Below are 13,479 nucleotides of genomic sequence, written 5' to 3' on the forward strand. Positions count from 1 at the left end.
TTTTGAGTGAATCGGCCATTAGATGGCGCTGTTAGATTTTCTTTTTCTTAATTAGCCACATCGCAATATATGGGAAACCTACTTTGTCTAACTCCTCCTGGGCTGTGAGTCCAATCTGCACGAAAACTTGGATATAGACTCGGTGGACCCTTTTGACTAAAAGTTATCAAAAGAATTTTGATAGCTAACACAATGCGCAAGTTATGGAGGAACAACTTCCTGTAGGTGGCTGTTGAATCAGGAACGGTTGTATCTTGGCAAAAGTTATTCCGATTTACATGAAACTTAGAATGTGTTGTCTACGTGTGATATTGCATGGTCTGAGAGCAAATGCACGGCCGCAAGAAGCGGCGCCCACCAGTACCCTCGACCTGCAAGGAGGCGAGGGCCCGTTCATCGCTGCTTGCAGATTTAATTCTCAGTTTGTGTTACTGAGCAATAGGTTACATTTATGTTATTACAGAGAAATTAATGTAATTCTTAGTATTGTTTCTTGTATGCTGGTGGCTATACTATTTAGTTTTGGTAAATAATGTTCATATTAAGTCAGATGCTTATTAATGTGCATTATTATTTGCTTATATTTCAGAACCAATTTCACATGTAACGTCAAATACAACTTCATAGTTAACTTAATGTTGGAGTTGTAAATAAATCTTCCTGGATCTCAAAGTCAGACATCTCTGGTTTAAGTTCTTACCGGACCCCTACAGTCGGCCAGTGTTTTAGTAGCCAGTTTAAAATAGTTTTTACAAGCCTATTGTAGGGCTGCACGATTATGGTCAAAATGATAATCGCGATTATTTTGATCAATATTGAGATCACGATTAATTATCACGATTATTTGTTGATTTAACCAAAATAAATTTTATTGTCACATAGGCTAATTATAACTGCTTTTACATCCATATTGTGCTACATTCCTCCTTTATTGAAGGATACTGTGAAGGAGTATGCCATTTCAGCTGTTGTGCGACCGCTTTCCATACATGCACGTTTGCCGTGAGGTATCTACCTGACGAAATAGCAACGCAGATTTTATTGGCTCATTACACTGCTACTTAAGCCTGGTTCAGATGGCAGGATAATTAGGCCGATTTTAGCCCTGATTCACCCCTCCCGACAATCCTAAAGATGCTCAGATTATGGTAAAATAATCTGACCAGATATTCCTGCCGTGTGTGGTGTGTTAAGACTGCTCTCGTCTGCTCCGAAGGACCTCGGGACCTCTCCGATCTCAAATCGGGGATATCATCCAACATGTTGGATTTATTTGGCCCGATTTCTCCTCGTGTGTGGTGTCCCCCGGGGACAAACGAGCATGCAGCCTGTGTAAAATAAATAAAGTCGATGGGCATAACTACATCCACAATTGCAGTCCACCAGAGTACATGGAAACGAATATACGAACGTTTATTTCAACGGTAATTAATCTGTGTAATACGTAACATTTCTATGAGAAAAAACTAATCACCTCCATATCATGATGTAGCAGTATAGTCCATGCTCGCGTTGTCTGAAATGTTTCAAAAAGTTAAAAAACAAAAATCCACCAATAACACAGTACACAGTAAGAGCCTCAAAGGAGCAGGCAAAGAGCCGCATACGGCTCAAGAGCCACAGGTTCGCCATCCCTGGTCTACATCTAGAAACTAAGCTGCACGGTGCAGCGAACAACTCTGATTGGCTCACAGAGGCACGTGATCACACAGTGGTTTATGGAGCGCTAGAGTGGCTTTGCAAAAACTTGGATAAGGAGCGTTCTATGACGCATTTTAAATATCGCTCGATAATGCAAATTTGATCGTGGGAAGCCAAAATCGTGATCGTGATTAAAATTTGATTAATTGTGCAGCCCTAGCCTATATTTTTGTAATATAATAAACACTGTTAACACTTTTTGAGACTATTTCAACTTGTCTAGGCCTGTCAGTGCTTTCTGAACATATTGAACACATTTTTAGAAATACCGTGATCATTTTGGTCACTATAACCGTGAGGTTACATTTTCATACCGTTACATCCCTAGTCTTGTAGGTATAATGTTCGCAGTACATGTGCTAATCTAGCCAGTGACGGCTATGTCTACAGTAGATTCCCCTTTTGCAGCAGTGGTTTTAAACACAAACCACTCTGTACTCCAAAAGCAGTCCTGAAGCAACAGTTCAGTTTCTTCATTCACAACCTTAACAGTTTTACTTACTGAGGGTGGGGGGGTCTTGCTTGAGGAGTTGCCTGTATGATGGATAGAGGATTACGGAGATGTGGTCTGATTGTCCAAAGTGGGGCCGAGGCACAGCCTTGTAGGCATCCTTCACGTTGCTGTACACTTGGTCTAGAATGTTCCACTGCCTTGTTGGAAAGCTCACGTGTTGATGGTATTTGGGGAGGACAATCCTGAGGTTGCATTGATTAAACTCACCAGCCACAATAAACACGTAATTTGGGTGTGCAGTCTCATGCTTGCTGATGACGTCATGCAGTATCCCCAGCGCAGTTACGTAATCTGCTCATGACGGGATTTAAACAGCCAGTAGAAACACAGCGGTGAACTCCCTTGGTAAATAAAAGGGTCTGCACTGTACCAACAATGATTCAATATCAGCTGAGCAGTGTTTTTCAACAACCCGCACATCCCCACACCATCTGTTCAAGCCAGGTTTATGTAAAAATAAGAGCACAGAATTCCCTTTACTCACGCTGAGTTGTAGTTCTAGTCCTCGGCTCGTCCATCTTATTTTCCAGTGAACGTACATTGGCCAGTAGCAGGCTAGGTAGCGGTGTTCAAGTAGCTCTAGCCTTTAACCTAGCATGTAGCCCACCTCTCATGCTTCGTCTCCGCCTTGGGCGCACAGTGGTTTGGCTGTATTGATCGCGGGAAGCCGTTGCCGCTTTATCCTTCCAGGTGTAGTTGGCTGGATCCCGACGAAGGAGAAAGTCACAGTCCAACAGGCGGTTTTCATGCTTGTGGTGAACTTTGCCAATGTTGAGAAGTTCCTCCTTACTGTATCTTATTGTTGCATAAACAACCTGTACAATTAAGATACATGCTAACAATAGATACACAAAAATATGTTCGTATCGGGAGAACGACGCAAACACGTCAGACACGGTGGGGGCCATTTTAAAATTACATTAGCATGAGCAAGCCAAAACAACTAATAAATAATCAGTGGTTCATACAAAACCTAAGTAACTGACTGAACAACCAGTATTTCTTTATAACAATCGCAATCCAGGTGATAAGGTACAGTTCCACAACATTTCTCTGTATGTTTCCTGCAGATGTTGAGCAGCTGTTGGTGGTTAAAGAAGAGGTTCCCCCTGAGCAGCGGGAGTGTAGCTCCAGTGTGGACCAGCAGGAGCCAGAGCCCCCCCCACACATTAAAGAGGAACAGGAGGAACTGTGGAGCAGTGAGGAGGGAGAGCAGCTTCAAGGACTGGAGGAGGCTGATATCACCAAGTTCCCATTCACTCCTGTCCCTGTGAAGAGTGAAGATGATGAAGAGGAAGCTCAGTCCTCACAGCTTCATCAGAGACAAACTCAACACATGGAAACAGAAGCTGATGGAGAGGACTGTGGAGGACCAGAACCAGCCAGGAACTCACATCCACTTTTACAACCAGAGACTGAAGACCAGACTGGAGACTCTTCTGATCCTGAGACTGATGACAGTGCTGATTGGAAGGAGACCAGAGAACCTCAGTCAGCTTTAAACTCTCTGAAACATGATTCAAGACGTACGAAAACATTCAGCTGCTCTGCGTGTCGGAGGAAATTTGGCCACAAGTCAGATCTGGAAGATCACATGAGAACTCACACAGGAGAAAAACCTTTCAGCTGCTCAGTCTGTAAGAAATGTTTTACACAGAGAGGAAATTTACAAATACACATGAGAATTCACACAGGAGAGAAGCCTTTTAGCTGCTCTGAGTGTGGTAAAGCTTTCACCTTTAGTGGAACCCTGAAGAAACACATGATAACTCACACAGGAGAAAAACCTTTCAGCTGCTCAGTTTGTAAGAAATCTTTTACACGGAGAGAACATTTACAGAAACACATGGTAGTCCACACAGGAGAGAAAAGATTCAGCTGCAGTGTTTGTAACAAAAGATTTGCCTGGCGTTCTCTTGTCAAAAGACATAAATGTGTTGGTCCGATGGAAACAAAAGCTGATGGAGAGGACTGTGGAGGACCAGAACCAGCCAGGAACTCACATCCACTTTTACAACCAGAGACTGAAGACCAGACTGGAGACTCTTCTGATCCTGAGACTGCTGACAGTGCTGATTGGAAGGAGACCACAGAACCTCAGTCAGCTTTAAACTCTCTGAAACATGATTCAAGATGTAAGAAACGATTAGCTAAGCTTTGTAAGACTTTAGGGAGCTGTGATATACATGCCGGGATGAAATTCAAAGTGTAAATATACTATAGTAATGCCGAAAGTGTAGCGGCGATCTTTTCCCATAGGATTAAACGGGACACATGGCCTAGCTAGCAGCTCCTCCTATGGAGACCCCTCAAATTCACAAAAATGCCTTAAATTGAAATCGGACAAACGTGTTAGCTTTGTTAAGACCTTAGGGTAGCTGTGATATACATGCCGTGACGAAATTCAAACGATAGTTATGCCGGCAGCTTGCAGCCGGCGAGCTCCACGGAGCCCCGAGCTCCCGGTAGTCCAGTAAGCCCAGCAGGGGCAGACTGTGTGGCTCTCCTGAAGTCAGACACGCCTTACCAAATTTGCAGTTAGCCATCAATTTTCATAAATGGCCCATATTTGAGCTTTATTTAGTTGATTTCTTACATAAAAAAAGTCTCAGAAGTGAATTTAATAACGAAATCGCAGACAAACAATGTATAACGTTGCAGTGTCTGAAATATGAGACCTGCTGTCTCGTCTCCACTGTATGTGTATGTGGTTTGCTCAACCAATCAGCGTGCAGCTCATCTAAATATTCATGAGCATACCACATTCGGAAGAAAAGATGTCGTTCCAAATAGAGAAATTCCACAGGGATGGTTAAGGGCCAAAAGAATAGCACCTGTGTCATTTTCAGCCCAACCAATGTTACATACCTTATTAGGAGACCTTAAGGAACTGTGTGATATACCCTATATAATCATTCTACCTCCCCTTTAAAGTACTGTGTACATAAGGGCTATATTCAAACACCGAAAATATCCGTCAACTGAAATTCTACTGGATCTTCTACCAATTGATTGGTCTTTGGTTTGTCCCAAAATTCAAAAGTGCAGTGTTTTACTGCAGGATGGATAATCCCCCATTCACTCCCCTCACCTGCTCCTACTCTGACATCCCACAACCAACTGCACCCCCCTCAGCCCTCTCCACTGACCCCCACTGATGTTTTCTTTTTTAAGTTTTTGACGGGTTTTTCAAACTTGTTTTCAAATGTTTTTTGCGTGGGGGCAAGTAAAAAGTTTTCACATTCTTTTGGGGGTACATCCACTTAACAGTCTGAACATTTAAATGGTTCTTGTTCAAACCATCATGTTTTAAATTGCACTAATAGCCAAATCCAGAATTATTTAACACACATATAGAACGCGAGCAGACCCGCAGGACTGCCATTCATTCATTCTGAAGATAGCTAGCCCTGGCAGTTTGGGAATAGAGACATTTATAACATTGCATCCAGGTTACAGGCTTTACAGTATACAGTGCTCGGACGTATCATTAGATAATACGCATGATGAATTACAGCCATTATATCCATTTTTACAGCTACAGTATAGGATCTCATCTGTCGTGAGCCTGCAGTACAGGGCGATGTTGCCGGGCTTTGCGTCGAACACTGTATCCAGTTCTCTTAATACATCCATGGTCTTTACAGATTGAGCGCTCTGGAAGTTAGTATGCAGAACCATGTAGTCCCGGTTCTCCTCAATGTCTGTTTCCTGTTTCCTACAGATGTTGAACAGCTGTTGGTGGTTAAAGAAGAGGTTCCCCCTGAGCAGCAGGAGTGTAGCTCCAGTGTGGACCAGCAGGAGCCAGAGCCCCCACACATTAAAGAGGAACAGGAGGAACTGTGGAGCAGTCAGGAGGGAGAGCAGCTTCAAGGGCTGGAGGAGGCTGATATCACCAAGTTCCCATTCACTCCTGTCCCTGTGAAGAGTGAAGATGATGAAGAGGAAGCTCAGTCCTCACAGCTTCATCAGAGACAAACTCAACACATGGAAACAGAAGCTGATGGAGAGGACTGTGGAGGACCAGAACCAGCCAGGAACTCACATCAACTTTTACAACCAGAGACTGAAGACCAGACTGGAGACCCTTCTGAACCTGAGACTGGTGACAGTACTGATTGGAAGGAGACCAGAGAACCTCAGTCAGCTTTAAACTCTCTGAAACATGATTCAAGACGTAAGAAAACATTCAGCTGCTCTGAGTGTGGGAACAGATTTGGCCTCAAGTCAGATCTGCAGACACATATGAGAATCCACACAGGAGAGAAGCCTTTTAGCTGCTCAGTTTGTAATAAATCTTTTACACGGAGAGGAAGTTTACGGTCACATATGAGAATCCACACAGGAGAAAAATCTTTTAGCTGCTCTGAGTGTGGTAGAGCTTTCTCTGAACGTGGAACCCTGAAGAACCACATGATGACTCATTCTGGAGAAAAACCTTTCAGCTGCTCAGTTTGTAAGAAATCTTTTACACAGAGAGGAAGTTTACAGAAACACATTAGAATCCACACAGGAGAGAAGCCTTTTAGCTGCTCAGTTTGTAATACATCATTTACACAGAGTGGAGATTTACAGAAACACATGAGAGTCCACACAGGAGAAAAACCTTTCAGCTGCTCTGTTTGTAAGAAATCTTTTACACAGAGAGGAAATTTACGGTTACACATGGCCGTAGTCCACGCAGTACTCATTTGAAGTAAACCATCTGTTGAATCTCCTCTCCTCGTCCCCGTGGGCGCGGGGTGAATTTTTGAAAACCCGCCTGCTCCTGCCAGGTTCGGCCTGGTTAGCACTAGATCGCTATCGAAAAAAACTTTTATTCTGAATGATTTCTTCATTTCCCGTGGATTGGATTTCTTTCTTATGACAGAGACGTGGATGACTGTTCGGGAGTCCAGTGCTGTCTCTGAATTATTGCCGCATGATTGTTGTTATTTTAACTCCCCACAGATATCTGGTCGAGGAGGATGAATAGCAACTGTCTACAAGAATGACTATAAATGTAAACAGTTATCGCTAGAATCTATGCACACAAGCTTTGAACTCAGCTTATTCGAGCTGGGCTGCTCTCACACAGTGTTATGTGCAGTGGTCGGCCTCCCAAATATAATAACGATTTTATAAATAACTTTGCCATTTTTTTTTCCACCAATCAATGAAACGAGTTCTAGCCAATCAGATGCAAAGTAGGGCGGATCTTTGCCGAAATGTCAGAGTGCGATGTGGTCTCCGTGGTAACGCGGCTAGAAAAAATGGAGGCAAAGTTTATCAAACTTGGAGCATGCAGATACAGGCAGCTTTAGTTGAGAAAGTAGTTAAAACAAATGGCGCTGGGCATGAATAGAGGACGAGAGGAAAAGGATGGAGACCAGAGACAGGATATAGTGGAGACAGGAAGCTGTTATTAGTACTTGGTGTCTCAAACTGAGGGAGCCGGGTGCTTCTGCAGCGCATGTTCAAGGAAGACACTGGACGGCACAAAGCTTCGGTCTGTACGCTCTGTCATACGAGTATGTTACCGGCATTTACCACTATATGAAAAGATAAACAATGCAATGTTTTTAATAAATGTAAATAAAGCAGCTAATATCAACATATGGACCAACTCATGAATGTACTAATTAGCTTCTGTGATGATGACCTGGCCAAAGTAGTAAAGTTTAGTTTTCACAATGATTCATTGTAGGATTATGATATTATTGCAATATGTAAATCCACATTGACTCTTAATTTAACATATGGTTGGAAGAAGTAAAAATTGATCCAAAACTTTTTAGTTTTTAAAAATTATGACTTTTATTATTGTGTAATGTCAGAAGGATTTTAACTGTTTTGCCAGTCAAATTAACTTTAATGAGTGCATATTGAAATATTACACTGTTGGTTGGCAAAAAATGCATCTCAAAATGCATCAGATTGATACTTTAAAATATGGAATATTTAAAATTTTCTTACGGGGGGCTCCCCCGGACCCCCCCAGAGGGGTAATATCCTTCTCACCTTTTTCACCCCTGACCCGTTTTCATGCCTGCCCATTTTAGCTTCCACTGGCTCCCCGGATATTTTAGGATCCATTTTAAAATTAATTTACTTGTGTTTAAATCCTTAAATGGTCTTGCCCCATCCATCGAATTGCTTCACCCCTACACTCCGACCCACTCACTCAGGTCAGCTGAAAAACTGCGCCTGAATGTTCCTAAAACAAAGCGGAAACGGGATCGTGCTTTTGCTGTGTCAGCTCCAAAAATATGGAATGAGCTACCTCGGCCTATTAGACAGGCTTCTTCACTGTCTACTTTTAAATCTCTTCTTAAAACCCACTTTTTTTGGGGCATTTCCCAGCAGAGGCTGACATTTTTGTGTAATAATTTTTACTGTGATACTGTTTCATGTTTTAAATGTTAATGTTGTAAATGTTCTACTTTTTCTGTACAGCACCGTGTGCAATGTTGGCTGCTTTTAAAGTGCTTTATAAATAAATTTGATTGATTGATTGATTGATGGTTGACTAGCATGTCCGTTAGTAGTTATTGTCTGGGTCACAAGGACCTAGGTGTACTTAAGAACAGGAAGATGAGAGGACTGTTAGAAGTAAAAATATCACCAGTTCAGATCCATCTCAAGATGTAACAAACATGAGGGAACTGTGGGTGTGAATATGTCCAACTGACACCGCCCAAAACGCTCTGAGAAGAGAGTCATATGAAACTTAGACTCAGTTGTCTATTCGACTGAATATCACCGGTGGTCAGTTGATGTGTCCGAGGCAGCTCAGTTGGTTTGTTAAAATTTAATTTGTTATTTTTTGTTAAATGTTTTTTGTTGTTTGTTATTTTAGGGCATTAGAGCTGTTCTTCTCAAGGCCCAGGATCATTAAATGTCAGGATGCAAAGTTTGTCAAAAGGGAGGTAGGGAGAGTTAGAAAATAATATATCTTATTGTCCACCATTACAAGTTGTCTGTTTAACTTATGACAGTGAGCTGGATTAACTTTAATCTTTTGCCCAAGTAAAGTATATTTGTAATTTATTTTCACCATATGACCTATCAGGTATCATTCTGTAGAAACTATTTTAATTCAATAGCTGTTAATTTATTTTCTCTGCTGCACTTTGGACCAATATCCATTTGACATCATTTTTAATTTCAGTATGTTTGTTAGGTTTAAGTGATGCTTTTGACTTAAGCTGTAGACCACCTTGCCTTTGCTGTCTCACAGAACAGTCTAAAAACATGAGAATGAAATGCTTTCCTACAGAATGACATTTTCATCCTTTGACACCTGTTGTGTACTTTTCAAAGAATGATTGCTTAAAGGCTTAAAGAAATTTCTCCCATCTAGCATTGAGATCATATATCGCAATCAACTCTCTTGCACCACGCAGTTCAAATTACGTATTACAGTTACGGTAGCCTTCACGCTTCAAAAAGCCGGTCTTTTGCTTTTTTCAATATCCTTTTGCTTTTTCTGGGTGAAGAAGAAGACTCCTGTTCCTGAAACTTGGATTTTGAATACGTGCATGAGGCGGAGTGGCAATCGGCAGTCTGGAATTTTCCCGGTGGGCCGGTAGTGGTCTGATTGCCCACTCCGGCTGCCGCCGTTGCCATTGCCCGTTCTGGCCGCCGCCCGCTGGTCAAGCTAAGCTGTACGGCGGGTCCACCAGCCTCTTATTTCCAAACACTCATCGCTCCCCCGCCCCCCGAGGGTCTACGAAATTTCCCGGTGGATTTCTTTTGTCCCACACCGCCACAGAATGTATTAAGATAACGTGTGGTCCTCCATGTTTCCTTCTTCAAACTTGCCGGGGCCGGGAATCTACAATACCCATTAGCAGCACCTGTGAGTTTATCAAGTGACCGCAAAAACGCTAAAGGTGGAGCAGTATGTCCTGTATTCCCCTTTATGTCTAAATTTTGTGTCCATGGTCCACGTAGAGTCTAAAGATACTATGTTACACAGGCTCTGTATTCTGCAGACCACTCTACCTCTGTCTCCTTTTAAAAACTCACTCGCCTCTCTATGATATACAGTGGCGCTGACGGTGCGTACAAACTATATCCCAACATAGGGTCTACTACACAACCAACTCCAGACTATATCCCAACATAGGGTCTACTACACAACCAACTCCAGACTATACCCCAACATAGGGTCTACTACACAACCAACTCCAGACTATATCCCAACATAGGGTCTACTACACAACCAACTCCAGACTATACCCCAACATAGGGTCTACTACACAACCAACTCCAGACTATACCCCAACATAGGGTCTACTACACAACCAACTCCAGACTATACCCCAACATAGGGTCTACTACACAACCAACTCCAGACTATACCCCAACATAGGGTCTACTACACAACCAACTGCAGACTATACCCCAACATAGGGTCTACTACACAACCAACTCCAGACTATATCCCAACATAGGGTCTACTACACAACCAACTCCAGACTATACCCCAACATAGGGTCTACTACACAACCAACTCCAGACTATACCCCAACATAGGGTCTACTACACAACCAACTCCAGACTATACCCCAACATAGGGTCTACTACACAACCAACTCCAGACTATACCCCAACATAGGGTCTACTACACAACCAACTCCAGACTATATCCCAACATAGGGTCTACTACACAACCAACTCCAGACTATATCCCAACATAGGGTCTACTACACAACCAACTCCAGACTATACCCCAACATAGGGCTTACTACACAACCAACTCCAGACTATATCCCAACATAGGGTCTACTACACAACCAACTCCAGACTATATCCCAACATAGGGTCTACTACACAACCAACTCCAGACTATATCCCAACATAGGGTCTACTACACAACCAACTCCAGACTATATTCCAACATAGGGTCTACTACACAACCAACTCCAGACTATACCCCAACATAGGGTCTACTACACAACCTACTCCAGACTATACCCCAACATAGGGTCGCATAGCGCATTGGAACGCACACCAGGCCGGTGGATGGTGTTGCTAAGAACTCCCAATGTATAATTACTTAATAACTATTATCAGACCGCCCCTCGCGGCCTCGAAACACTACCGGCCCTCCGGGAAAAGTCCTGACTCTCCCGATTGCCACTCCACTACTGATTTCGCCAGCCATATTTTCTGCACCAAATAAGGTTGGGTACCGAACCCTGTACTTTTACCGTTACCTCTGACGTTTAAAAATGCAAATAAATTAGTGAATGCACCACAGCACTGCCAAGGTCTATCAACCAGCTCCGCCGACCGGAAGTGCATGCATGCCGGGGTTGAGACGTAAACAAAGAGAGGGGGGCTAACGGTAGGCTAAGGTTTATTCCTTTTCGGCTATTACCACACAGCATTTTCTTCACCAATGTACCTCTCAATGTCTTTAGCAAACAAATGGATGAACTTCGGCTTCGGATCACCACTCGTAAATGTATTGTGGATGGCAACATCATGATTTTCACGGAAACATGGTAACAACAGCGCTGTGCAACATGTTACGGCATACTCTATGCTTGAGGCTAAGATTGTGTTTAACTAGTGTATTGTGGTTAAACTGCGAAATGCCTGCACTGTCGTGTTCCCCGCAGTTCTGGGGTAGCGACTGCAACATTCGCAATTCATGGAATTTGTCTCCTTACAGTACCTCAACCAGCTGAATTCTTTCAGCCAGTCTTCCCGAAAATGGTGGGTTCGGGCCTTTTTCGCCACACAAACCTCTGTCTCTGAATCATCATCCGACTGTGACAGTGTAGACTCTGGCACTAGCCGCAGGTCAGAAGAACGAGTCAATAGTTTGCTTGCTCATTGTTCAGACGCACAGAGCAGTTTGTGATATGTCTCCTTCCCACAGATGTTTAAGCAAGCTTGATTATTTCTAGGACCCTCCCCTCCACGCATTGGCCACTTACAGTGGCCATTCCCTATCCTTCTCACACTCATCGGCATGCCCCAGATTCCAGATTCATTGACGCGCCCCTTCCACGTTTCATGTGTAATAAAAAACATACTGTTCACACTCTCAAATTTTGGTCACAAAATGCGACCATTTGGTCACAGTCTGGAGCCCTGCCAATCCAGGGACCCTGCAAACGTGGGGCCCCTAGGCTGCAGCCTACGCAAGCCAGTGCATTAATCCGTGCCTGGTTACAATGTATGTCTTTTGCAACAAAACTGAAAGTCTTTTGAGCAAGAAAACTAAACGGAATAATTTTTTTGATGACAATGTGTCAAAAATCCTCGAAAGAAGTGCCAAAAAATAAGAAAAGAAAAAGTGACTAAAGTTGAAAACAACAACAAATGTTGAATAAGAGACACAAATGTCAAAACAAGTGATGAAAACGTTGAGAAGGTGTGTGTGTGTGTGTGTCTTCTTAAAATTGTTGTTGAATAATTTTCAGTGTTGGATTTTGCCGCGTTTAATGGAATTGTAGATGTCAAATCGTACAAATAATCACACTGTCTGTGTTTCAGCTTTACCTCAAGATGTTCTGGAAGTGATTGTTAGAGAAGAGGAGCAGCAGGAGTGTAGCTCCAGTGTGGACCAGCAGGAGCCAGAGCCCCCCCCACACATTAAAGAGGAACAGGAGGAACTGTGGAGCAGTCAGGAGGGAGAGCAGCTTCAAGGGCTGGAGGATGCATATATCACCAAGTTCCCATTCACTCCTGTCCCTGTGAAGAGTGAAGATGATGAAGAGGAAGCGCAGTACTCACAGCTTCATCAGAGACAAACTCAACACATAATTGGTAATTATGAGGTTTTGAAGGAGAGCAGAGAACCTCCGTCAAGTTTGACAAGTCATGTGGCTGTGTGTTGATGTGATCACACAGCAAACTTTAACGCTTACAGACAAATAATCAGTGCAACTGTCTTCTGTTATCTGACCCAGTGGAAGCATGTAGATGTTAAACAGAAGAGGCCCCAGAATGGAGCCCTGGGTAACTAACTGGGTAACGCATTTCATATTTGTCTGCTCAGATGTTTATCTATAGACAAAAAGTAGTCTCTGATCTTTAAGTAAGATTGAAACTAAACCAGACAATTAAATAAGAATAAGGTAAGCCTCAGGTATAATTGTCAGTCTTTACAGCACTTGTTAGAAAGCAGAAACATGAAATACAAGGTTTTTTACCAAGTAAAGAGATCTGAAAAGAGACTGTACTGTTAATGCTGTCTCTCTGTGTCTGTGTTAACGTCTTTGTGTGTTTCCTGTAGATGTTGAGCAGCTGTTGGTGGTTAAAGA

At 42.9% G+C, this 13,479-nt stretch overlaps 1 protein-coding gene across 1 annotated transcript; it reads left to right on the forward strand.

Annotated features, from left to right (window-relative positions):
* Positions 1-330: 330 nt before the first annotated feature.
* LOC114568516 (gastrula zinc finger protein XlCGF71.1-like) lies at positions 331-6,971 on the forward strand. The gene is made up of 3 exons (XM_028598130.1): positions 331-421; positions 3,718-4,061; positions 6,629-6,971. Exons 1-3 carry the CDS (start codon positions 331-333, stop codon positions 6,908-6,910), a joined length of 717 nt encoding a protein of 238 aa, XP_028453931.1. The 3' UTR covers positions 6,911-6,971.
* The last annotated feature ends 6,508 nt before the right edge of the window (positions 6,972-13,479 follow it).

Source organism: Perca flavescens, chromosome 14 (assembly GCF_004354835.1).
Source record: "Perca flavescens isolate YP-PL-M2 chromosome 14, PFLA_1.0, whole genome shotgun sequence".
Lineage (NCBI taxonomy): Eukaryota > Metazoa > Chordata > Actinopteri > Perciformes > Percidae > Perca > Perca flavescens.